General features: G+C 50.8%; 1 protein-coding gene across 1 annotated transcript; it reads right to left on the reverse strand.

Annotated features, from left to right (window-relative positions):
- Window positions 1-840: 840 nt before the first annotated feature.
- On the reverse strand, window positions 841-26,484 carry LOC135873726 (neuropeptide FF receptor 1-like). Its single transcript, XM_065398363.1, has 5 exons — window positions 26,300-26,484; window positions 15,499-15,647; window positions 9,905-10,234; window positions 6,185-6,284; window positions 841-1,726 (listed from the first exon to the last, which is right to left on the reverse strand). Exons 1-5 carry the CDS (start codon window positions 26,482-26,484, stop codon window positions 841-843), a joined length of 1,650 nt encoding a protein of 549 aa, XP_065254435.1.
- Window positions 26,485-27,097: the final 613 nt, after the last annotated feature.

The following is a 27,097-nucleotide window of genomic DNA, read 5'->3' on the forward strand; positions in this document are numbered from 1 at the left end:
GGACGGTCCATGTTGTGTAAGGACAAGCTTTCATGTGCAAGTGGGAAAAACATTCTTAGCCATGACAGGCTGCAAATGCACTGATGGTTTGCAAATCTGTCTCATTGAGCTTCATGAAAACTTAGCACTAGGCAAATGATCGAGAGAGCCTTGTCTCCCAGTGAGAAACCACGGCTAGAGAGAGGGCTGGTTTTAAGAGTCTGCAAGGAATTAACCTTGGAGAATATCTCCCTGCATTGAGCACTGGATCATCACAAACCCAGCTATCCCACCACAACCCTCACAGGACAGTTGTGTCAATGCATTTCGCTTTTTAGTTTTGCTGTTATTTCTTTTCTCATCTCTCCGTCCTTTACTCAGGGTCTGGCGATACCCGCTGTCCGTTGTATCAGCTGCACACCCTCACAACCCATTGGCAGCTAAGCATAAAGAGAAGATGAAGGACTTCCAGTTAAATAAAGTTCAATCCACATAAAACAACCTGGTTCCATTGAGCAGGAACATGCACACTTGTGAGGATGACGATCCACAGATGTCGAAGTGCTTTACAAAGGCGAGTCAGTATTACGGCTACTCTCACTGGACACATCGGAAATCCGAGGCACAGAGAGAAGAAATGACGTGCCCAAAGTCCCACAGCAGGTCAGTGGCAAGGATACAACACAGGACTCCACAGGCTCAACCACCCTCCTCTCAGATGCACCTTTGTGAACTTTTCTTCTCACCTCTAGAGTGAATGCAGGACCCCAGCTAAGCCGAAGGGTCTCTTCCACCTGAATGAGGAGAAGACAGGCTTTTCTTCTCATAGAAATGGGGGAGGGTATTGCTTGCTCTCCACTTTTATGCCTCTGGTTTCTCCCAGGCCTGGGTTACTCCGTGGTAGGGCATTATTTTATCAATGTTTTCCAAGCCCAGGCCAGGGCACATGGGCTGAACACTTCTGGAGAAGAGAGAGGCAGCGTTGTGAGTGTGCTGGGAGGATACACAGTTGGAGGAGGTTGCCTTCGCGAAGGCTCTGTTGCACATCCTGAAGCTGGTGGGGACGCGAGAGTGCTCAGAGTAAGTCTCCTTGTGCTTGGTCTCCTGGGAACACAGCTGGAAGTTAAAGGCCGCCTGGAAGCCCCTCCTGAAGTTCTCGTTGAAGTAGCCGTAGATGACTGGGTTGATGCTGCTATTAGAGAAAGCTAGCCAGTGGGCAAAGGGGAAGAAATAGCCTGTCAGCAAATCCAGATGGTCATCGGTCAAGTTGGTGTAATCCACCAGCAGCATCAGCGTCCACAAGGGCAGCCAGGAGACCACAAAGAGGAGTGCAACCAAGATCAGCATCTTAATGACCCTGATCCTCTTTCTGGATGTGCTACCGACTCTACTGGCACAGGCGGGATGTTCGGGGATGGGCACCGTGGAGCTGCAGAGTTTCAGGCAGATTCTTCCATACATGAAGACAATGAGCACCAGGGGGATGAGGTAGATGTGGATGAAGAGGATGGTGGTGTACAGTTTCCGCATGCTGCTGTCAGACCAGGCCTCGTAGCAGGTGTAGAGGGGGTAGGTGGTGCTGTGCCCATCGTTTAGCACCAGGAAGTGGTCCTCCATGTGGGCGACGGTCAGCAGGATGGCAGAAGGGCACATGATGGCTATGGCTAGAACCCACATGACGACAATAATTATCACAGCCTTGAGAAGACTGAGCCGCTCCCTGAAGGGCAGGACGATGCAGTGGAACCTGGGGAGGAGCACAAGATATTAAAGAGAGCCTATGGCCTGGCCCTAGCTAAGAGAGACTCTCTGCATGGCACACGGTGCCACATTAGCAGTGAGCGGAGGGGCCTGAGCCAAACCCTACCGGTGGGAGAGTGGGGGCAGCTGGCAGGGCCTTTGCCCTTAGGGCCACAGCCCATTCGACCTGACTTCACCTGCCCAGGTACATACTGTCCCAAGTTTGTCAGCCTTCAGGGCATTCAGCAAGGCTCCTTAGCTTTCCTCCCTGGTCCATGAGGAGATGGTGCTGGTGTTGGGTAGGGATGGGTCAGGGGACCTGGGACTCTGGTGGGAATGTCAATTCGTCAGCTAGATCTGTGGTGTTTATTTGATTTGATCCGGGTATCTGATGGGTCTGTTTATATCAGTGCATTTTTATGCTTATTCTTTATTGTTTATTTTAACACAGCCAATAAAGATAACAAAGATATCAAAGACACAAAAGGCATCTAACGTGGAGCCATTATCAGATTAGAAAGCAAGGTAGATAAGACCAGACTTCTTTATTATTAAGGGCAAAGAATACGATAACAAATATACTTATTTATAAAAATACTATAACTATAATAAATACAATTATTAACTGATTAAAGCACTTTGCCCGTACAATTTGGTAATAATGGTCATTTTGGAATTCAGCCCCAGTATGGGGTCCTTTGTAAAGGAAAATCATAAACTAATCTCCAGAATTATTCCCTTTTAGGAAAGAAAATGCCAAGCAGAAGAGAAAGCAAAGTGTTGAGAGTGAAAAGAGGACCAAAGAAAAGTGAAAAAGGTAAGTTAAAGAGAACGGGAGAGGAATGATAGGACAGAGAGGAATGCAGGGAAAAGGAGAAAGAAAGTGCAGCAGGTCTGAGGAGCTGGGAGGGGTCTAGGGTCTCAGGGGCCACCGTGAACAAGGTTACCCAGCGGGGAATTGAATTGATTGTTCCAGTACTTCCAAAAAATGGGAATCTGATATCTACCAACTTATAGTGGTTGTTTCTACTGCAAAATGTGATTTGTTCCATTGCTTCCAGGCTCACTAGAGTACCAGTCTCCAGTAGCTGGACTCACTTGGGACTTCTACTATTGCAGAATTAGATGTTTGGCTCTGGTCAGAGCTCTACCCAACCAAAGCTTTCCAGTGGATTTCAGTTTCCAAAATGGATTGGTCAGGCCTAGGATGGTATGGCCAGCCTACAGTTCCACCTTGGTGGAGAGAAAGAAATCAGCCTGAATATCTCGATGGCTCACAGGGCAATCCCATAACATGTGCTGGTTATAAAAACAATTTGGTTTAGAGGAGACATGAAGGCAGCTATAAAAAATAATAATATATAACAAATGAACGAAAGGGGAAGATGATAGTAATGAATAGAAATCATAAGTTAGGAACTGAAGAAAATTGATAAGGGAAGCAAAGGGACACAAGGAAAAATCTATGGACAAAAGAAATCCTGACAATGATATTGGTCCATTACTAGATGGAAATGGTAGAATTATCAATAATAATGCAGAAAAGGCAGAAGTGTTCAATAACTATTTCTGTTCTGTATTTGGGATAAAAACAGATGATATAGTCTCATCATATGGTGTTGATAACACTCTTTCCATTCCACTAGTATCTCTGGAGGATGTTAAACAGAAGCTACTAAAGTCAGACATATTTAAATCAACAGGTCCAGTTAACTTGCATCCAGAAGTTTTTAAAGAGCTGGCTGAGGAGCTTGCTGGAGTGGTAATGCTGATTTTCAATAAGTCTTGGAGCACTGGGGAAGTTCCAGAAGACTGGAAGAAAGCTAATGGTGTGCCAGTATTTAAAAAGGGTAAACGGGATGACCAGGCCTGTCAACCTGACATCGATCAAAGGCAAGATAATGGAGCAGCTGATATAGGACTCACTGAATAAAGAATTAAAGGAGGGTGATGTAATTAATGCAAATCAACAAGGGTTTATGGAAAATACATCCTGTTAAACTAACTTGATATTTTTTTTTATGAGATCACAAGTTTGATTGATAAAGGTAATAGTGTTGACATAATATACTTAGACGTCTGTGCGGCGTTTGATTTGGTACCACACGGCATTTTGATTAAAAAACTAGAATGACATAAAATTAACATGGCACATATCAAATGCATTAAATATTGGCTAACTGATAGGTCTCAAAATGTAAGTGTAAACGGGGAATTGTCTTCAAGTGGGTCTGTTTCCAGTGGAGTCCTGCAGGGATCTGTTCTTGGCCCTACACTATTTAACATTTTTATCAATGACCTGCAAGAAAACATAAAATGATCACTGATAAAATTTGCAGATGAAGCAAAAATTTGAGGTGTGATAAATAATGAAGAGGACAAGTCACTGATTCAGAGGGCTCTAGATCACTTGGTGATATGGGCACAAGCAAAATATATGCATTGTAATAAAGCTAAATGTAATAGTATACATCTAGGAACGAAGCACGTAGTCCAGACTTACGGGTGGGGCACTCTATCCTGGAAGCAGTGACTCTGAAAATGATTTGGGGAACAGATGGACAATCAGCGGAACATGAGCTCCCAGTGTGACGCTGTGGCCAAAAGAGCTAATGCAATCCTGGGATGCAGAAACAGAGGAATTGCAAGTAGGAATTGAGAGGTTATTTTACCTGTGTTTGGCACTGGTGCAATTGTTACTGGAATCCTGTGTCCAGTTCTGGTACCCAGAGTTCAGGAAGGATATTGATAAATTGGAGAGGGGTCAGAGAAGAGCCTTGAGAATGATTAAAGGATTAGAAAACCTGCCTTATTCTGAAAGACACAAAGAACTCAATCTATTTAGTTTAGCAAAGAAAAGGTTAAGGGGTGAGTTGATCACCTTGACTTTACATTCCTATACCTTGACTTTAGCAAAGCTTTTGATATGGTCTCCCACAGTATTCTTGCCAGCAAGTTAAAGAAGTATGGATTGGATGAATGTAGGGCCGGCTCCAGGGTTTTGGCCGCCCCAAGCAGCCAATAAAAAAAAAAAAAAAAAGCTGCGATCGCGATCTGCAGCGGCAATTCGGCGGAAGGTCCTTCGCTCCGAGCGGGAGTGAGGGACCATCCGCCGAATTGCCGCCGAATAGCTGGACCTGCCGCCCCACTCCGGAGTGGCCGCCCCAAGCACCTGCTTGCCAAGCTGGTGCCTGGAGCTGGCCCTGGATGAATGGACTAGAAGGTGGATAGAAAGCTGGCTAGATAGTCGGGCTCAACTGGTAGTGATCAATGGCTCCATGTCTAGTTGGCAGCTGGTATCAAGCGGAGTGCCCCAGGGGTCAGTCCTGGGGCCGGTTTTGTTCAACATCTTCATTAATGATCTGGATGATGGGATGGATTGCACCCTCAGCAAGTTTGCGGATGACACTAAGCTTGGGCGAGAGGTAGATACACTGGAGGGTAGGGATAGGGTGCAGAGTGACCTAGACAAATTGGAGGATTGGGCCAAAAGAAATCTGATGAGATTTAACAAGGACAAATGCAGAGTCCTGCACTTATGATGGAAGAATCCCATGCACCGCTACAGGCTGGGGACTGACTAGCTAAGGGGCAGTTCTGCAGAAAAGGACCTGGGGATTACAGTGGACAAGAAGCTGGATATGAGTCAGCAGTGTGCCCTTGTTGCCAAGAAGGCTAATGGCACATTGGGCTGCATTAGTAGGAGCATTGCCAGCAGATCGAGGGATGTGATCATTCCCCTCTATTCGGCACTGGTGAGGCCACATCTGGAGTAGTGTGTCCAGTTTTGGGCCCCCCACTACAGAAAAGATGAGGACAAAATTGGAGAGAGTCTAGCGGAGGGCAACGAAAATGATTAGGGGGCTGGAACACATGACATATGAGGAGAGGCTGAGGGAACTGGGCTTGTTTAGTCTGCAGAAGAGAAGAATGAGGGGGGATTTGATAGCTGCTTTCAACTACCTGAAGGGGGTTCCAAAGAGGATGGATCTAGGCTATCAGTGGTGGCAGATGACAGAACAAGGAGTAATGGTCTCAAGTTGAAGTGGGGGAGGTCTAGGTTAGATATTAGGAAACACTATTTCACTAGGAGGGTGGTGAAGCACTGGAATGGGTTACCTAGGGAGGTGGTGGAATCTCCATCCATAGAGGTTTTTAAGGCCCAGCTTGACAAAGCCCTGGCTGGGATGATTTAGTTGGGGTTGGTCCTGCTTTGAGCAGGGGGTTGGACTAGATACCTCCTGAGGTCCCTTCCAACCCTGATATTCTATGATTCTATGATCACAGTCTGTAAGTATCTACATGGTAAACAAATACTTAACAATATACTTATAGACAGCGATCAAGTCACCTCTGGACCTTCTCGTCAATAAGCTACATTGAGTTCCTTCATCTTCACCTCAGATCAAAACTTCTTAGCTCTATAACGGGCCAGATCAAAATGATGAGACCACGGGAAGCTCACCTGTCCATGGCGATGGCCACGAGCGTGAAAACGGAGGCCGAGACAGATGATCCTTGGACAAGGCCACTCATGGTGCAGACGACCTGGTTGAAGGGCCAGCCTGCAGAGACACACGTGAACGAGCAGGAGGAGTAAAAACTCGCACTTTCCCCCCTCATGCTCCTAGGGCGGGGACTTCGGCTCTCGCAGACAAGCCAAAGGCTTCACCCGACCCTCACCCTCACCACGTGGGCCCTGTTTAACACGGACGGGCAAGCGAGCGTCGTCCCTGGCCTCGGCGGCAGGGCTATCTCTACGCCATTCTCAGGGTCCCTTGTCCTAGCACCAGCGCTGCGGAAGCAGCTCTTTCACTTTGGCCCATGGCTAGAGCCCACTACTGCCCTGCCGAGATGGTGGGAGCTGGATCTACATGCTGGGGTGTCAGGTCACCATTCCTATCCTCGGGAACGCAGCCCCCCTGGGCTACAGAGCTGGGCGTAATGAATGAGCGACAGACTCAGGGTGGGGAGCCAGCCGTGCTCATGTGCTCGAATTAACCGCAGAGGCACTTGCCAAGGGCCCAAGCCTAAGGGCCTCAATCCCGCGAAGCCCATGGAAGTTTGCCTGAGCAAGGACTGAGCAAAAGTAGAGTCAAACATGGAGCAAGGCCTCAGGGCCGAGATTCAGCCTAGCCATGAAAGCCGCACCCAGGGCAAGGCCTGGCTGGGAGTCTCCTGGGGGGGCAGCCATCCAGTTCAGGAATTGGACTGGTTTCCTGTGGCTGTTGAAGAGAACAAAATACAGCTGCATAAACTACCCAGCCACAGGGGAGCTGCTTTTAGCAGCGTAACCACGCTCTAACCACTAGGGAGCACTTCACCCTGCAGCAGCAGTGGGATAGGTGAATGGGAACTCACAGAATAGCCAGCAAGACGGCATGGCTAGTACCGTCGGTGCCTAGCACATCGGCATGCCCAGGTGAAGGCAATGGGACAGCGAGGCCATGCCAATGCCCCTATGCCTATAACAAATCTGTCTTGTGCTGCGCTCAGGCCTGTAGATGCTGCAGCACCTTGCATTGAGGATTCCAAAGTGCTTTACCCACATTTGTTCATTAAGCCTCAAACCATCCCTCCGGAGGAGGTATCATCATCCCTGTTTCACAGCAGAGGAAAGCGGCACGGAGGGTGAAGTGCCCAGTGACACACCCAAGTTGGTGGCAGTGCCAGGAATAGAACTCGGGAGCCCTGGCTCCTAGCCCTGCCCTCTGAACACTAGACTCCATCGTCTTCAATAGCATCCGACTCTAACCCCATGACCCCACTAGCAGGCAGCAGTGCACATTCTGAAACCACCTGATGCGTGGTGGCAGTTTGCAGTTGAAGACACTGCCCTGAGTAGGTGCAGCTACCTCTGCCTGACTGGCTGGCTCTTCAGATGGGATGCAAACAGAACCAAAGTTGGACTCAAGTTCCTCTTTCTACTGAGAACAAGTGCTGGTCGGCAGCGCGTAGTCCATTGCTGCCTTTGTGCCTGGCCTGCCTCGCTCTTGTTCTTTCCTGTTAAAACACATCGCCAGTTCATACCCCAGAGTCTCACATTCCTGGACTCAGACGAACCCTGGCGGTTAAAGCATGAGGTCTAAGATCACTTCTAGCAGCCTTCATCTTCATAGGAGCACAGACAAACGTCTCCATCCAAAAGAGAAGCTTGAATAGCTGTGCCTCCTGAAATCCCCTTTACTCTGCCCCTCCCATCCTGCTCTGGGAGGTACGTGCACCACCCACCCCCATGCCCTACTTAGGCTTTCATGGCTAGGCTGAATCTCGGCCCTGCTCCATGTTTTACTCTACTTTTGCTCAGTCCTTGCTCAGGCAAACTTCCATGGGCTTCGCGGGATTGAGGCCCTTAGACCTGGGCCCTGTAGCTTCCATCCTAAAATCACTACAGACATTTATGAACGGAGCTAAGGGGGGAGGCTAGACAGTGCAGCAGCACTGCGCTGCCCCCAAGTGAACATGGCTAGTGCTGCCCCCACCACTCCCCTCTCCCACACCTGCGAGAGTCGTCAACAAATGCTTGGGGAATGCAAGCTGTTCCTTCTGAGAGAGTCGGTGTAAGGAGAACTCCCCACCACTCTCCTGGAATCAGTCACCCAGTCACGCATGCTTGGGGATTGGTCCTGCTTTGAGCAGGGGGTTGGACTAGATGACCTCCTGAGGTCCCTTCCAACCCTGATATTCTACAATTCTATGATCAATCCATCGAGGTCTCCATCTGGCCCTGATCCCTGCGGTGTCTGGGTCCGCCCTGTGCAGGCAGATTGTCCCAGAGCACATCGCTCAGCTGCTTCATGCCCCACCCAGTGTTCCAGCAAGGGGCAGGGCCGGGATTTGGCCCTTTGTGAGGTGAAGTGGGACAGCCACCAGAAGGTTGGGATCCACGGCTCCAGCCTCACCTTTCCCCTGTCCCTTCCCATGGGAAAGGGAAAGCTCTGGCCTCAGTCGCTCGCTTGGAGTCCCATTGATTCTGATGGCTCTGCGGGCAGGACTGGGCCCCTGCGGTCCAAGGTACGTCCAGGAGAACTAATTGACTTTTGAGGGCTGATTAAATTCCATTTCATTAAAAGTTCAGAAGAGTCCAGCCAGAGGAACAAGCGCGATCACCTGGGCAGCAAACTCACCCCTCGTAGGCTGCAGGCCAGCTCAGTGATGCAGTCCGCTCGGACAGTGTGTTAATCACCACGTGGAAATGGGCCCCGGACCCCAGGGCCAGACGCTGAAGATTTATAGCACGTGCCACGTCATCCAGAACGTGTTAGTGATGATGGGAGCCAGCACCGAATAGCAGGAGTCCTCGTCAGACTGCGCCCCCCAGTCCAGCCAGGGCTCAGAGCACACGCCTCCGGCAGGCTTATCCCACAGGAACAGGTCTCAGCCCCATAGAGCCAATGGATTCGAGGGGGTGGCATCCTGCTCTAGGAGGTACGTGCACCACCCACCCCCATGTCAAAAGATTGGCAATGCCTCCCCCCACTAGCCTGGCCATCTCCCTTCCAATGAGTCTGCAGCATCAGGCGGCCTGTCCCCCACTATGTACGCACTGCCAAGCAACCCTGAAATAAGCCTCACCTGCCGGAAGGTTTACACGAGACAGGGAGGTCATCTGAAGCTTTGAGTCTTCATAGATCGGTAGCCATCAAAGCCACAAGGGAGCAGCAGATCACCCAGTCTGCCCTGCTGCATATCACAGACCACAGAACTTCACCCAGGGGTTCCTGCATCAAGCCCAAACACTTGTGCTCGAACCAGGGCCTATCCTTTATACAGCATCCAGCCTTGACTGAAGGACTTTAAGGGATGGAGAATCCCCCTGGGTAATTACCCCTACCGTTACAAAACTGAGCCGGATTTCTGGTTTGTCTAGCGTCACCTGCCAGCAATTGGATCTCATTCTGTGGTTGTCAACTGGAGTGAAGCGCATTCTGCTAGCAGATATCGTCTCTTACTTATCGGCCAGGGTCAGGCAGCACTTCTTGGCTTTCTCTTCCTGGAGAAAGACCCTAAATTGTGCCCTGGAGCTGGAAGAGGCAAAGACTACTAGGTCATGATCCGAGCAGGACTTTAAAGAAGGTGATGGCTGTTGAGACCTGTGAGATTCCTGCCTCTCTGCGCCACCAGCCCATGCCCTCCCCAGCTGGTGGACCCCCAAGGCGAAGGCTGACCGTGGGGGGGCTCTCACCTGTGATCAGGTTGTCCAGGAGGGTGGTTGGCACACAGAAGATGCCCACCAGCAGGTCACTGATGGCCAGGTTCAGGATGAAGAGGTTGGTGACCGTGTGCATGCGCTGGTTCCTCACCACCACCAGGCACACCAGGGAGTTCCCAGCCATGCACGAGAGGAAGATGCAGAGGTAAGCAACAATGAAGACAGCTGCCACTGCTGGGGAGTGCTGGTAGTACGGGAGGAAGGTGCCATTGAGGTGCCTGCCATCCATCCATCTCAGGGTCTCGTTAGCAGAGGTTTCCTTCTGGAGAGACTCGTGGGCAGCCATGATCTCAGCACGCTGACCTACAGCGCAACAAGCAAAGTTTCAGCATGCCACCCAGGTGCCTGGGTCTGCTAGCTCTCGGCACCGGGGGGGAGGGATAGCTCAGTGGTTTGAGTATTGGCCTGCTAAACCCAGGATTGTGAGTTCAATCCTCGAGGGGGCCATTTAGGGATCTGGGGCAAAAATCTGTCTGGGGATTGGTCCTGCTTTGAGCAGGGGGTTGGACTAGATGACCTCCTGAGGTCCCTTCCAACCCTGATATTCTATGATTCTATGAGGGGGTTTACCAGTCGTGCGGTGACTGTTATAGATCACACTGGGCTAGCACGTCAGAGCCCAGAGCAGGGATCAGGTGCTGTCCACACAGGTGACAGTTCCAGCCCTAGAGAGCTTACAGGGGCAGGGGCAGGGAACAAGGAGTATAATATGACTCAGCGGCCTGATCTTTGCTACAAACATAAGTTGACCGAGTTGATTTGCGTTGCCTGAGTTGTGCATGGGCCTACACCAAAATGGGCCTCCCAGCGACATAAGCGCTCCATAACAGCAACCCAGTACCCACATCCCTGAGCCACACAGAGCCACAGTTGGGCATCTTAGGTTGATGCAGTGTGAGGTAGGCATTGCATGACCTGTATCAACCCTAACAGTCCTCCAGCAGCTGTCCCACAGTTCCTCTGGTCCCATGACAATAGCCGCTCTGGTCACAATTTGGAACTCGACTGTTTGCGGGGGTGACAGAGTGAAAGCCCGCCGTCTGTGGTATATCCCTCGTCCGCATGCACACGTGCTGCATATCCTCATCACGAGTGGGTACGTGGCGAGTGGGTACGTCAGAGTGGGTAAGCGATGCAGACGGGGAGATATCCCAGTGTGCCTCATGCCTGGGGGGACATTTTCTCAGCGCTTTGTGGGATGCTACTGGTTTGCCCAGGGATTTCTGGGAACTAGGAGTCAAATTCCCACCATGATACTTTCTCCATCCCATAATGCTTATACCATCCCATAGTTTTCATGCTGTTTTTTAAAATCCCCACAGTCCCATACAATGCTTTCCAGACTCCACCATCTCTCTGAACGAAACCTGGATTCTGCACAGCTCAGCATGATTCTCATGAGCGTTGCTAATACAGGACACGTGATTCTCCTGTATTTGCAGAACCTGGACCCGTTGTACTACTACAACATGGGGTACGATGAGGAAGAGTAAGAAATGTTCAGGCACGATAACTGGAGGCTGATGGACGGAGTGGAAAAAAAAGCCAGGTCGCTGCTGGCATTCACAGAGCAGCTCCACCTGGCGGATTGCATCTTCTGGGCCTGAGAAATGAGCACCGATTGGTAGGATTGCATTGTAATGTAGGTTCCGGACAATGAGCAGAGGCTGCAGAACTTTTGGATGCAAAAGGTAGGGTGACCAGATGTCCCGATTTTATAGGGACAGTCCCGATTTTTGGGTCTTTTTCTTATATAGGCTCCTATTACCCCCCACCCCCTGCAGTGGGGGAGGTTTAGGTTGGATATTAGGAAAAAACAATTTCACTAGGAGGGTGGTGAAGCACTGGAATGGGTTACCTAGGGAGGTGGTGGAATCTCCTTCCTTAGAGGTTTTTAAGGTCAGGCTTGACAAAGCCCTGGCTGGGATGATTTAGTTGGGGTTGGTCCTGCTTTGAGCAGGGGGTGGGACTAGATACCTCCTGAGGTCCCTTCCAACCCTGATATTCTATGACTCAATGAGGAGGGAGGCAAACATCAAGTCCATCCAAAGCGTCTGACCTGCTGAACTGATCAACAGGAAAAGGGGTATGGAGAACCAGGAAGCAATATAGACCTTGGGTCAAATTCTGCTCCCAGTTACTCCAGTGCCAGGCCATTGGAATCTGCAGGGCTGCACTGGTGTAACTGAGCGAAGCATTGGCCTCATCAGTGATGTGGCTGTTGATAAACAGTAGGTCAGGGGAACTGGCCAAAGTGCTTGGCTTCGGTTCTCAAAAACCTTTAGCAATCAGCTGTGGTTGTGTAAACCCCAAACCAGGGGCTGTTTTGGACCCAGATCCCATTGGATCTCAGCCCAGGGGTATGGGCAGTGCCAATAACAGATGACATTTTTGGCTCATCTCTGGTTGCCAGTACTTGGATGAATTCACTTGTTACAAACTGGCAGGTCCAGATAACATGGATTTAAGGGTGGGAAAGGAATGAGTTCAAGCACTGTCCAACTACTAAAATATCATTTTTATTAATAAGGGGGTATCAAAGGGCTAGGGACGAAAGAGAAAATACGGTACAATTGTCAGAAATGAAAACAACCATCCGGGCAGTTACTGCAGTGCACATACAAATTCAATCCAAAATAACAGAATGGCCCAAAAAATAAGTAGCAGAGGAAATACACAGCCATACCTAGAGGACGAGGGATGAGCACCTCCCTAATAAAGAACTGATTATTCCAAAATCGATCAAATTAAACCCACACGAGAATGCAGTCGAGCTAATCTCTCTAGATTTTAATCCGGCGTTTACTAATGTTCGTTGAAATCTTCCTTGAGCCTTTCACCCAAACAGTCTGCGGGGTAAAGCTGAAGGACCATAATGCCGGGGATTGCTAAGTGGAGACGTATCAAACAGGGAGGTGCCACGGGGAGTAGTGGTAGGTCCAGGTTTGCATCACATTTGCACTACCCAGCTGAGAGTTGGGAGTGTTACAGAAACCTGTGGAGTCCGCGTCACAGCATGGAGGCTCTGGAGAAGTTAGCGCTTTGGGCAGAAAATAACCTGGCATCGTTTTGCTCCGGGACATGAGTGACAATGCATCTGGGAGGGGAATCCTTTGACATGCCCATTGTCAAGGGGCCTGTGCGTGGAGAGCAGTAATGCCAGGAGAAGCCTGTAGGGGACACCGGAGAGCAAGCGAGAGGAGCGCTTGCTGGGGGATACAGCAGCAAACATGGCCAAGGGTCTGAGTCTGATTCTACCTCTACTGGGGCAATGCCGGTGGGCTTACTCCTGATTGACACCAGCATGAGACCAAGATGTGACCCAGCGCGATTTGGGGCTTCGCATGCTGCGGGAAGGGCAGGGTGGCTGCTCTCGCTGGCTCTGGTGGGACTGGGATGTTGCTTTAGGACCTGGGAGGCTGAGTCCCAGCCAGCCGGCTACACGAGGAGGGGATTGGGAGAAGAACAGGTAAAGCAATTGGGGCTGGCAGGACTGACCCATCACAAGGAAAGGCGTCAAGAACTATGTCTAAGGAGTGGCACAGCAAGACGTCACCAGCTCCGAGTGAGGAATCGGAGACAGAAGCATCAACGAGGGTGCGACGGAGCCCGGCGGGATGGGGTAGGACTGAGAACAGGCCAATGTGTAAAATATCTTCGCATCTCTGCCATCCAGGTGACCCCACATGCAGCATGGCACACATCTGGGCTAGCCCCGTTTCTGCTCCTGCCAATGAATCTCCTCCCCTTCACACGTGGCAGCTCTTCTTCTGGTCCGTTTGGCTTCCTCGCACACGTCACTCACCTCTCCAATAGGCTGTGAGTCAGCACAGAAGGAACTTTGATTTCCCTTACCCCCAGGTGAGGCTTTGACAGCTACACTCCCGGCGGCAGAACGATAAACCCTCCTGCTTAAGCAGCAGAGAGTCCTGTGGCACCTTATAGACTAACAGATGTATTGGAGCATAAGCTGTCGTGGGTGAATACCCACTTCGTCGGATGCATGCTCCTGCTTAGGACACACTGATGATCAGGGGGGAGCATGAACTGTCAGGAGTTAGGAGGAAACTTCCCCTAGGCACAACTCACTGCATAGATGTCCACTGGGGGGGGTTGCACCTTCCTCTGACACACCCTGTGCTCTCCACCACCAGAGACAGAATAATACCAGACTAGATGGTATTATTATTGGTCTGGTCCAATCCAGCAATTTCCTGCTACGTTCCCGGCTATTCCCAACCTCTGTTCCATACAGCTCTGTCAGTGCATCTCCATTCTGACCTGCAGCTCCCCAAACCACCCATCTTCCCCCATTCTAGCCAGCAGCAACCCCAGCTACTCCAGACCCAGAGCAACAGCCCTGTCCTGCCCCCGTTGCTCTGAAGAACCCCACTGCGGTCCCTGAGCACAGTGAGTGCGATGTGAGAACAAGCCTTGTGCACCGCTAAGAGCTAAAGGGTTAACGCTGCTCCAGGCCGTTCTGTTACGAAGAGGGCGAAAATCTAACTTGAAGCAGAAACTGCAAAAGTTTGATTTTGTTCTATAAAAATCCATCCTCCCTGGGCACATTTCCTACGCCCCAAACATTAACAGCACCAAGTGTTCACGTCCCCTGTCTCCTGCAGAGTTCTATACTCAGCCTTCCTGCCTTGGCTCAGAGAGGAGGTTTAGGTGTGAATCATCTCATGCAGCAAAAACCAAGGATCGGCTCTTTTGTTTTGAATTAGAAACCAGAGAGGTTAGTTTAGCTGAGGTGCCTGCTGAGAACAGATGATTCAGTTATTCAAGAGCCGAACCGCAGCATTACCCAGCACATCTCTACTTGCAAGAATTCAGTCTAAGACATTGTAGGAGACAGGCCAAGGGCTGAGATGGCTTTATAACCTTTCAAACTTTTCCAAACCGTCCTTTCCACAGCTGAGCTGAGTTTCAACTCCTTGTTATTTACCCTTCCTTTAGACAGGGGTTCATTTTTCATACCCCCCCCCCAGAGATCTGTTTCCAAGCTGGAAAAAGAATGTCCCCCTTTTCTATTAATAATAATAGAGGGAAAGTATTGCATGTCATCCCCTCCATGAAAACTGCCCACTTGACATTATAAGAAGCATTAACCCAGCCATCGGAGACTAGCGCATCACATTCATTTCAGAGGGAATCTTGAAAGCTCTGTTTGGAACCGAAAGGAAAACCCAGATATTTTTGCTTCAGCACAAATTGCTTCTGTATTTTTAATCCCCATCCCACTCTGAGCAGTGATTACACCAGCATCTGCAAGGTAAGCTGGTCATTTACAGTACAGATGCCCACACTTTTTCTGTGTGGATTTATCCATTAAAACAAAGCTCAAGGTTTCTGGCACCGGCAGAATCGAATTAGGCATCAATTTCCCTGGATTGCAACACTTCTTTGTAAAGTTTTCTCCCTCCACCCTTTTAACTGGCAAAAAGCAATACATTGAGCCCACGCTATCAAACAACAGAGCCATTTCAAAGCGAAACAACAAGAAAATGGTCAAATATTTTCAGCTTCCTTTTTTGGCAGGGAAACAAACTGCCCACCCCACTCACCTGTTAAAGTAGTGTCATAGTAGCAAGCACAGTCTCCTGATTCTGGGATGTCTACAGATCTCTCTTGCCCAGATGGGGAATGAGAGCTAGTCGAATGTTCCCAAAGATACAGAAGGGTTGAGTCTCTGATACATATTAGATCCTTTCCCCTGGATGGTGTTAACTCCGCAGTGTTCCTGAACTGCCTGAGAGGCTGCTGTCTCCATCACATTATAAACCTGGGGGCAGGTGAGACTGTGATGTCAATCAAGCAGAAATACACCCACAGATTGACTCTCACGTCCACACAGTATCCTACCTACACAATCACACCTGCATCAGGAATCTTTCTGTCTCACACACATTCCTGGTCACTCCCCAGCATACACATACTCTGCTCTGGCAGACTGGATGCTACAGTACCATTTCCCTTGCTGTAGAGATGCCACTTTCCCTTGTGCATTCAGTTTTCAGAAGCTTCCATTGTGCTGGGTGGCCCCTGGGTCCTAAGCAGTGTCAGGGAGGGAAGAGGGGGAGCAGAGCCGGTCCAGGCGAGGCAGCTTTGGCAGGGAGCAGGGGGTGCATTGCAGGACAGCTTTGCGTGTGGAGAGATATCCCTGCAACCTGTCTCCCTAACAGCAAGAAACACAGCCTGGGAGCAGGAGAGCAGAGGGAGAAGTCCAGGGGCCCAGATGTCTTTAGCTGAGGTGTGAAATGAGGCTGGAGAAGAGTTTGGAGGAGAGGACGCGGACACAGTTACTGAGGAGGGGATGAGTTTGGAGTGGGGAGGGGTATGTCTGCCAGGTTAGCATGGTGTGGGCACACTTTGAGATTCAAGGCTGCGATTTCCAAAGGTGCCTAAGGGAGTTACATGCCCAGTGGCTTTCAGTGGGATTGGCATGCCTAATTCCCTTGGGCTCATTGGAAATCCCAGCCCAAAGCAGCAACTTCAGCTTTGTCCAAGGTGAGAAACGCGCCTTCCCAGGGCCGCCTGTAGGAGAACCGAGTCCACACACAACAAAACCAGCCACAGCAAAACAAAGACAACAGCAACCAACAGTCTCCACACACAGATCCGGGGTCAGGACTCCAGCCCACCCCCAGCCCTGCTCCCTCTACTAGGTCAGGGTTAAAGAGCTGCTGCGTTAACCCCTTCGGGTCTGGGCCAGGGAGCACCTTTGTACCCGGTCATGCTCAGACCCCTCGAGAGCGTAGCAGAGGGCAATCTACAGAATCGACACTCGGTCTTTCCATGACCTGCCCCAGACCCTTGGTGCACCACAAAAGAAAACAGCTGCAGGGATAGACGGGGCATCCGAGCCTGGAGTTGTCTTTCATAGCTTGCAGCCATGGTCCGTGACAGGGGCAAGGGCTCTCCCAGGAAATGATTCCACTGCCCACCTCACTGCACGTCATGCCTTTTCCGTCACGCCAGCGTTCTGTTCCTGGGGGAGACGTTTCCGACTGAGATATGGGACGGGGTGTTCTCCACCCTCTGCCCCCTGCGGTAGAATCGCCCCGAGAGGCGTCCGTTTGTAGTACGGATTCTTTAGTAAAACCCAGGATCCGCACACGATGCGTTTGACTGGGCCAAATGTGTCTGCACAAGCTGATGTCCACTGGACCTTTCAGGGGCCCTTGTTCTTCAGGAGGTCCATTGGGGGGATGTTGTGGTGGAAAACCTGGGGACAAAGTCTCAATAGTACCCTGCTAAGCCCAGGAACGACCTGGCCTGCCATTCAGTGGTAGGGCTTGGGCATGTCGGTAGGGCTTTCACTCTGTCCATACCTTTGGTGATGTCTTCTCCACCAAGCCTGCAAGACTCACCTCATAGAGCATGGCTTACAAATGACCCTGGGTGCCAGTTAGAACAGCAGGTTCCAGATCCCTAAATGAATGCGGGAGGCAACCAAACGGGAGTTACAAAGTATGTTGGAACGTGGGGTAGTCAAAGAGTCACAATGGTGCAGTCCAGTCATTCTAGTTCCCATAGTCATTTCTGTACTGAGTTTAGAAGAGTTAATGCCATGTCAAAAGGGTTATTCGGACGAAGCAGAGAGCGGGAAATGGGGCTGTTCAGCAAGGAAAGCGACATCGTGGAAAGATGGGGTTGGGCCATACAGCAGTGTGGATGGGAAGGAGATTAAAGGTAATCTGGTAATCCGTCTGTACAATGGAGCACAAAACCAAAATGAATCCTGTCTCTTGGCTTTCAATAAAGCTGCTGATATGGAACACGTGCATGAAGACAGGATGGCAGATGGAAACAGGGAGTATCTAGAAATTACCACACCGGAGGTGAAAGAAAACTTAACAAGCGGATTGTGCTCAGCTCAGGGGGACAGAGTAAATTCCCATCCCAGAATACTGAAAGAACTGGCACAGGATGTGGGTTAGTCTGGTCGCAAGGATTTAGGGGTAGTACCATCTGACTGGAGAACAGCCAACGTCAGACATAGATTTAAGGAAGGGCAACAAGTGCAATTACACACCTGTTAATGTAACCTCAAGGCTTTAGAAGAACTCGTGATGGACAGAATAATTCAATTCCTGGCTGTCACGCTGTATGGAATTGTGAGACACTTTGTAGTGTTATTATTAATACCAATATTATAAAACTTCAATGACTGGTGCTAGCTATGCTGGGTAAGGTGTCAGGGAAAATGTTAGGATTTATCAAGTCTGATAATCTTGTGTCTGTGTTTGTATCACCTTTGTATTGTTATAGATTTGTGGGGTAGATCTGTATTTCCAAGCTTGTGCTGCGTTTCTGGGTGACGCCTGCAGACAGAATGGCATCAGCACTAAGCCTATTTGATGGGCCATCAAGGGCAACCAACTGTACAATCATAGACTCATAGAATATCAGGGTTGGAAGGGACCTCAGGAGGTATCTAGTCCAACCCCCTGCTCAAAGCAGGACCAAGCCCCAACTAAATCATCCCAGCCAGGGCTTTGTCAAGCCTGACCTTAAAAACCTCTAAGGAAGGGGATTCCACCACCTCCCTAGGTAACCCATTCCAGTGCTTCACCACCCTCCTAGTGAAACAGTGTTTCCTAATATCCAACCTAAACCTCCCCCACTGCAACTTGAGACCATTACTCCTTGTTCCGTCATCTGCTACCACTGAGAACAGTCTAGATCCATCCTCTTTGGAATCCCCCCTTCAGGTAGTTGAAGGCTGCTATCAAATCCCCCCTCACTCTTCTCTTCTGCAGACTAAATAAGCCCAGTTCCCTCAGCCTCTCCTCGTAAGTCATGTGCCCCAGCCCCCTGATCATTTCGCCCTCCCCTGGACTCTCCTTTCCACTTCCTTTCTGTAGTGGGCCCAAAACTGGATGCAATACTCCAGATGTGGCCTCACCAGTGCCAAATAAAGGGGAATAATCACATCCCTCGATCTGCTGGCAATGCTCCTACTAATGCAGCCCAATATGTCGTTAGCCTTCTTGGCAACAAGGGCACACTGCTGACCCATACATAACCAAACTTCATATACGACAATAGCACATACAATCCAACGAGATATGACTGTCTAGCAGATCAAGACTTTTAGAACGATACCTTACAAGGTACACTTTGTACAGAACATATCCTAATTACATGACAGTGGGGAGTAAGGGGGTGCCAGGGTGTCACACTCCCCTTCACTGATTACCCTGGGGTAGCTGGGATGGGCTAGTGGATGAAAGCCTGGCCTGGGAAATGCACTCAATTCCCAGCTCTGCCACAGGCGGCCTGTGTGACCATGGGCAAGTGCCTTAGCCTCCCTGCGCCTCGTCTGTACAATGGAGCTGACAGCCCTGCCTGCCGCAGGAGGGGTTGGCAGGACAAACCCATCGCTGACTGAGGCCGCTGGATACAGTGCTGGTGGCTATTCAAGTACCTAGACAGAGCAATTCCTCTGGGTATCGACACAGCTCCAGTTCTGCTCTGATGGTACCTGTTCAGCTGGAGTCAGGACAATAAATGCCCTGAACCTTTGCTCTCCAAATCCCACGGGTGGGGTTGCTTAGCTTTGCTCAGTGCTTATTTCCCTTCCCTGGTTTGTTCAGAGGTAGACGTATCAGAGGTGTGTCTGGCCCACATGGAACGAGGCCCATATATCCTGCCTGAGTCCCAGGACGCAGCTGAGCTCCCAGTTCCTCCCCTGAGTCCACCCATCACTGCTGGCCACCTGTGGAGTTTCATGTTTCACTGTAGGTTTCATAACACCATAGCGATGGTGATTTCACCTTGGCGCAGCTAGTCCAGCACTTCTCAAGTCATGGGCAAGGTCTGGGAACTCCTGTCTGCCCTGATGGGCTCCTGCCCCACTGTTGCCATGGCAGCTGAGTGATGGCAGCACGTTGCTGTTCATGCCAAGAGAGGATCTGCTGGAGTCTCAGCACCCCTTGGCCTTGCCCTGGTTCTCTGGTACACACGCAGGCTTCACGCTGGCTAAGGGAATGTGCCTCTGCTATGGCCAGAGTGCCCTTGTGCTGCCAGGAGGCTACTGAAGGCTGCTCTAAGCTACATTGGAGACCTGGCTGGCACTGAACTGGCCTCAGGATCTGGGGGCACAAACAGCTCCCTTGTGCCCTGAGCTGCTGGGCAGAGCTAAGAACCCGCCCGGGCAGGAAAACAAGAGCGAGAGCGGGTTGGTTTTATATCTTGATAAATTGGGGAAGGTTCAGAGAAGAGCTTCAGCAAGGGTTAAAGGATTAGAAAACCTGAGCTCTTGAAACTGTCTGTTTAGCTTAACACAGAGAAGCTTGAGGGGTGACTTGATCCCAGTCTTTAAATTCCTACATGGGAAACAAAGATTTGATACTGGGCTCTCCATTCTAGCAGAGGAAGGTCTAACATGATCCAATGAAGCTAGACAAATTCAGCCAGAAATAAGGTGTAAATTTTTAACAGTGAAAGTAATTAGCCCCTGGAACAGCTTACCAAGGGTTGGGATGGATTCTCCATCACTGACCATTGTAAAATCAAGGCTGGATGTTTTCTAACAGGTCGGCTCTAGGAATTAGAGTGGGCAGGTCTCTGGCCTGTGCGAAACAGGGGGTCAGACGAGATGATCACAGTGGTCCCTTCTGGCCTTGGAATTTATGCATCTGCAGGTCCCAGCGGTTTGTTTCCAGAGCCAGTGTGCGCTAGGTAATCCCGCGCTGGCTAATGAAAGCATGACACCAAGCCGGCTCTCCAGCCAGCGCCAGTCACATACACCACATGCCAGGAGACAGCGGGAGTTGTTTTAGAGAAGGGCAACTGACCTCAGCACAGAGAAAAGTGCTTTTGTAAAGATACGTCTGCCTCAGAGACAGCCTAGCCGGCCTCCTGCACTGTGCCTTCAAAACCCACTAGACAAGCAAGGCAGCCTGACGCAACAGGTGCGGGGAGTTTATCCTATCACCAGCCAGCACCGATGCTGCTGAAATCGTGTTAGGAAATAAACTGTGAGTGCAATTAAAATGCTGCGAGTCTCCAGCAGCGCTGTCAGACACCAGAGGGACAAACTAGCTCTTCGTGACTGAAAAGATACACAAGGCAAGGAAATTGGTCGTGCAGTGAAAGAGCCTGCGGATGCTAGGGGGCCAGCAGAAATCAATTCTTGATTTAGTCCTAAGTGACGCACTGGATTTGGTCCAAGAGATGAATATAGCTGACCTGCTCAGTAACACTGACCATGATATAATTAGATTTAACGTCCTTGTAAGGCGGAAAATACCAAAGAAATCAACTTCAAAAAGGGGAACTACACAAAAGTGGGTAACAGTCACAAGAGTGAAACGCCTGCAAGCTGCAGGGAAAAGATTTTAAACCACCACAGCAGAGACTCAAACTACATGCAAAATAATAATAATAATAAACCAGTAACAGGACTAAAAAAAATGCCACCATGGCTAAACAGCAGAGTAAAAGAGGTGGTTGGAGGCAAAAAGGCATCCTTTAAACATTGGAAGTTAAATCCTACTGAGGAAAATAGAAAGGAGCCTAAACTCTAGCCAGTCAATGTATCATTAGGCAGGTCAAGAAAGAATTTGAAGAGTAACTAGCAAAAGACACAAAAACAAACAGCAACATTTTTAAAGTGCACCAGAAGCAGGAGCTTGCCAAACAATCCCTGGGGCCACTGGCCGATCGAGGTGCTAAGGGAGCACTCAAGCAAGACAAGGCCTGGAGGGGCAAAGTTTCATGGATAACTGGACCAGAGGGCAGCATGCTGCCATCCATCATTTCCACCAGTTGCCTGAGCTGTAGCCTTTCCACTGCTGGTTCATTGCAGGGGCTGGACAGAGCCCGCAGGTCACTGCAGCTGGGTGTGGCCCTACCTGTATGAAGGCTGGAGAGCTTTGCAGCTTGTCACAGCAGTACAGTGTGAGAGGGAGCCCAGGCTACTGGGTCAGGGGGCTCAGTGGTACCCAGTTCCAGGTGGCACCCCAGGGGGAACCCATCACATTCACCTCAGGGGTAGTTGGGGCCCATAGATTGACCTGCAGGTGCAGAGGATGACAGTTCATAGATGCCAAGATACATGTGGGCAGAAGAGGGGGCCTGGTTCGAGAACTCGACTCCGAGGTTACGTCTAGCTGCAAGCCCTCCAACAAGGTTGGATGGGATCATTTTCCTGGTCCACCAAAGGTCTGGATTTAAGGGGGCACACAGTGGGAAAGTGGCCCTGCCCCCCACAGTACAGGCAAAGACCTTTCCGCTGCTTAGACTCCTTCTCATGGTCTGTGAGGCATTCATCTCAGGCCCAGTCATCTCTCATGTTATCATTCAGACCATGGTGGGAATGGTCAATCTGTGCGGCTTTGTTCCATTCTGTATTGGTGACCAGACGGTGAAAATGGGCAGCATAGGCCAAGACAGGCCAATCGGCTGTTGGAGAAACTTCAGCAGTATGGGTGCGATTTGGATCATCAAATATTACAGTAAAGGTGTGGATGAGCTCGTCAAAGTTATTGAGAATTGGGCTGGCTGGTTCCTGGAGTGGGGAGGCCCAGTCCAGGGTTCCTGGGTCAATAAACTGGTAATGAGCCCCTCCTTGGTCCAATCATGGGGTACGGTCAGACACTGGGAAGTGGATGGGCAGACCTAGTGAAGCAGTGGTGGGCAGGGCTAGTGGCTGGGCCAGGGACTGGAGCCAGGAGTGAGAGCAGGAATCAGGGCCCAAGAGCAGGGTTGGAACAAGGCTGGAGCAGGAGCAGGCTGGGGTTGGAACAGGTCGGACCCACCAAGTGGCGGGGGATACTCCTGGCAAGGAAGTGAGTTTGAGCAGACTGGAGTGGGCTGCTCTCATTGGGAGCCTGTATCCCTGGCCTTGGGGTCACCTGGTTAGACCAGGGCCTGTGGATTGTCTGAGCCCTGGTTGGTTGCCGGGGAGCCCTCAGGTAGCTAGTCTGAGGGCTGATTCAGAGATGGGCTCATTACATGGGCTCACCCCATCAACAGCTCTCCTGATGTCCTGCCACCCCACCTGCTCCCCAGCCCCTCCCAGCAGCTCACGCACAACTGGATTAGTCTTCTTCCTCCCCGGGAACCTAGTGCGGACTGTGCACTGAAGGGCAGGGCGGGTAAATGGAGACAGACAAGATTGTCTTTATGCAACAAGAAGAAAACCCATCTGGTTTTGCTGCTTGTGCTCTCGGGACTCAGAACTGATTCCCCACTTACAGGTGCGGGGAGGGATTTTTTCCTGGCCTTCCCTAGTTCAAGCCAGACCCTCCCTCCCTGCCTGACCAGGAAGCTCTGACTGATTCTGATGCATTGCTCCCAAGTGCAGAAACTGACAGTAACTCCACAGCTGTGAGCCGACGGCTGCTCGGGACAGCGCCAGGCCCCTTCGGACATTGTTGGGCTGTACAGGGGGCTGCCTGGCTTTATTTAATCTATTTTTCCACCCTCATTGCCCAGCGCATCAATATGGATTTTCATGGCACCTTCTTATAAACCAACCTGAAAAGCACCTCCGAGGACCTGGCTGGCGACAGTGTCTTTGGGCACCACCAGGCTAAGCCATTCAGTCAGAGCTGTACCCATGGTAAGGAGCTGAACAGCCCCGGGGTCTTTGGTGAGGAGAACCCCGATCCCAGCCTGGACTGAGTCTGGGATAGAGAGTGTAACTGGGGTTTGAGGGCGGGAGAAAATGAAGGCCCCTTCCCCCATGATCTGACACCCTTGCACAAAGGCCTTGGGAGGTATGAAACGGGGTCAGGCAGCCAGATTCTGGCTGCTCCTGTGTGAGTGTGCAAGGGAGATCGAGTGTGCGACAACTGCTCCTCTCCCCAATAAGACTGGTTCCAAGATGGACATCAGAACTGCTGGGTGGCCGGCTGAGGCTGGAGTAGATGTAGGCTGGACCAGGGACTGGCTAGCGTGGAAATGGGCACAGGCTGGAGCAGGAGCAGGAGGAGCAAGGGTTGGCAGGAGCAGTTTGGAGGAGGAGCACGGGCAGTCTGTCAGAACTACTAGGCAATGGGCATGGTCCCAGTCAGGTAGTGATGCTGAGCAGACTGGAGAGACTGCTTCCCTCAGGAGTCACCTGCGTGGCTCTTCACTTGTGGGTTGGATGACTCCTGGTTGAATGGCATGGGGCATATCACAAGACCGTGAGGTAATTGCCTCTGATGACTTATCACATTGTTGGCTCAGGAATGACTCATCAGGCATAGGAAGGCTCAGGCTCAGAGCTACACAGGGATGACTCATGACTTACCCTTTTGGGTACCAGAGTATCAAGTCAGGGTGAAATCAGATTGGGAGAAAAAAAGGACCAATGGATCTGGCACTGATTGAGAACCTTTGCAATTCACAGTATCAGAAATTTTTGTGAACACCTGAATCAGCAAACACACGCCTTCCAAGTGATAATACTGTTCCTCAAAGGTGGCTTTGATGGCCAGCAGTTCCTAGTCACAGACTTTGTAATTTTGTTTCACAGGTGTCAGCTTTCAGGAGTAGAACGCGCAGGGATAGAGAATACTCAGGGACTAAGGTTGCTGTCATATTGCGGCTCTGATCGCATAACTGGAGGCATCTGCTTTGACAAGGAGAGGTTTAGTTGGGTCCAGGTGAACCAACAGGTGTGCTGGTGTCAATTCTTCTTTCAGTTGATGAAAGGCAGATTGAGTTTCCTGTGTCCAAATGAAGGCGGTGTCCTTCTGGAGCAGCTGTGTAATTGGGGTCACCAGCTTCAAAAACCCCTTGATGAGCCACTGGTAGAAGTTGGGAAACCCCAGGAAGCTCTGGATGTGGTGGATTTTTCTCAGCACTGCCAAGTCCGCAATTGCAGACACCTTAATCCATACTTATAACGAGAACACACTGAACCCTGCTAAAGCTAAGGTCGTGATGACAGTGTGAGGGATGGAGATGTTTTGATCAAACCAACACGTACAAGGGTGGGTGGTAACTGACCACATCAGAGGGGCAACATGTGACTTGTTTGTATCAGTGTATAAGATGGAGTCTCAGAGGGAGTGTCTTTGTCTGACCTAGGGGGAAGTAGAAACTCCCTCCACTGCCTGAGCTGCATCCATTGTCACGGGCATACGTGCATTCAATGTGCTTGTAGCAAGTATAAGGCACCAATACTGTGCTTCGTCGACAATAAACCTGAGCAAGTTCCTTCGCTGCTAACGGGTTTGTGGTTATTGGGCAGTGTGATCGAAGCCAGTAATGTTGTTCAGGGTTGATAGTCTTCACAAAGATGCAAAGAGCCAAAAAAAATTTTTGACAAACAGAATCAGGGCTCCAGCAGGAGCTGTAGACAGATGGATAAAAGTTTTTCTGCCAGATGCTCATCAAGTTCTTCCCATAAGGCCCTGAATTCTGGTTCCAATAAGGGATAAATCCATCCAATTGGAATTTTGACCCCTGGCTGGAGGTTGATGGGGCAGTGTAGTGAGGTGCAGTGGCCTCCCCCCGGACTTGAGAGCGAGGGACAATCCACTCCCCCTGATGGGTGGAGCTGAACCCGCCCCGCCCCCCCTCGCCGGAAGTACCGGGGCGGGACAGGAAGTATAAAGGGAGGGCTCTGCAGCTCAGTGGAGTGGGAACCGGGGAAGGAGACAGACGTCTCCACTCTGCTGCAGTACCCGCGCTGTGCGGCGCCCTGCCCCCGGAGGAGAGTGGCCCGGGAGAGGCATTGCCAGCACTACCCTCTGCTCTGTACCCAGAGGAGCCACAGGACCTGTGGACTCCACACCGCCCTGCCCAGACTGTGGGAGGAAGTAGTCCAGGGAAACCAGACTGTAGTCTGGTTTCATTGCTGGAGCACGGGGTCAGCGTGTTTTGGATGGACCCTCCTCGCTGACGCAGTGGCAGACCACTCTGCCACTCTTAGGGTCCTGGGCTGGGACGTGGTGGAGTCGGGTGGGCCTGCATCCTCTTACCCCCTGCCACCCCACCAGGAGTGGCAGCCTCCCCACTGTAGGCCAAGGGGCTTACCTTTGCCTGCAGTCTGCCTGAATTGAGATGTCAGACCTTTCATTGCTCCGCCCTGTCTGAGGGTCGGGGCGTCCTAGACACTTAGTTGTTGTCAGTCCCAGCCAGAAGCCTGTGGGCTAAAGACCACTCTGCTCTGTCCTGCCCAGAAGGCCAGAGCCTGCTCCCTGCTCGGCCCCGCCCACAGGGCTGTAGATTGTTAATTACAGCCAGCCCCACCAAGAGAGGGCGAGAGCCTCAGACTGTTACTACTTGTTTGCCTTTGCTAGGGGACCACAGAGCTATAGACTGCTTACGGCTCGGCCCGCCAGCAAGAGCCAAGTGCTGTTGCCTGATGCAGCGAGGCGCAGTGGCCTCCCTCCGCACTTGAGAGCGAGGGACCACTACAGGCAGTCATAGGAGCGAGGCAGGCAGTAGGGCTCAGTATTTCTTTTATCAAACATATCCGCAAAGTCTCGACATTTTGCAGCAATTGGTGAGCCATTATCTCCTCGTATGGACTGAACGTGGAAGGCAGTGTCCTTCTCCAGGCTCTTCTGCATTCCTTGGTGCCTGACGCAGCTAGACACCATCGCTGAATACATCTGGACCGTTTACGTTTTCCAGGAGACGGCTGGATCATGGACCGAGAGCCAGAGGATGCTACGTACGACTGGGAAGTGGGCTGAGTTAATCAAGTTAAGTTTCTTGGTGGTCTTGGGGCACAGTTTCATGGGTGACATGACCTGCGGGCAGTACACCCCCATCGACTGATTCCAGGAGATCTGGGGTGAGCTTTCTTTGTATCAGAAGCTGGTTAGCCTTAGTGAGCCTAGTGTCCATAAAATTGTTAAAGGCTCCAGAAACCACGAGTGCAAATTGGGTGCAGTTCACCCCAGGTATGACCGGGATGCGGAGATGGAGCAAGACTTGCAGGTGGGGATGGCCACAGCCCATAGCTGTGAAATGCACATTGGCAGAATAGAGGGGGGTCTGTCTGGGGAACCTGATTGCGTAATTACATCTTGGCCCTTTAATGGGGCTGGACATGGTCATTTCCTGGATCTGCCACAGCTCTTTATTTGAGGGTGCGTTCGGTGGCGAAGTGGCTTTGCCAGCCCAATATAGGCAAAGGCTGTTCCGTCACCAGTACTCTTTGTATTCGTCAATGTGCCTGGGCGCTGGCCCTGGGGCGGCTGGAGTGAC

Source organism: Emys orbicularis, chromosome 2, assembly GCF_028017835.1.
Source record: "Emys orbicularis isolate rEmyOrb1 chromosome 2, rEmyOrb1.hap1, whole genome shotgun sequence".
Taxonomy (NCBI): domain Eukaryota; kingdom Metazoa; phylum Chordata; order Testudines; family Emydidae; genus Emys; species Emys orbicularis.

Bases quoted from the DNA above. Each gene is read 5' to 3' on its own strand.
- LOC135873726 (XM_065398363.1), bottom strand. From the start codon at position 26,484: ATGGTGTCTAGCTGCGTCAGGCACCAAGGAATGCAGAAGAGCCTGGAG. The intron at 15,648-26,299 runs GTAGTGGTCCCT...AACACCATCCAG, and splicing joins CCTCGCTCCTATGACTGCCT to GGGAAAGGATCTAATATGTA. The intron at 6,285-9,904 runs GTGAGAGCCCCC...GTGTCTCTGCAG, and splicing joins CCTGGACAACCTGATCACAG to GCTGGCCCTTCAACCAGGTC.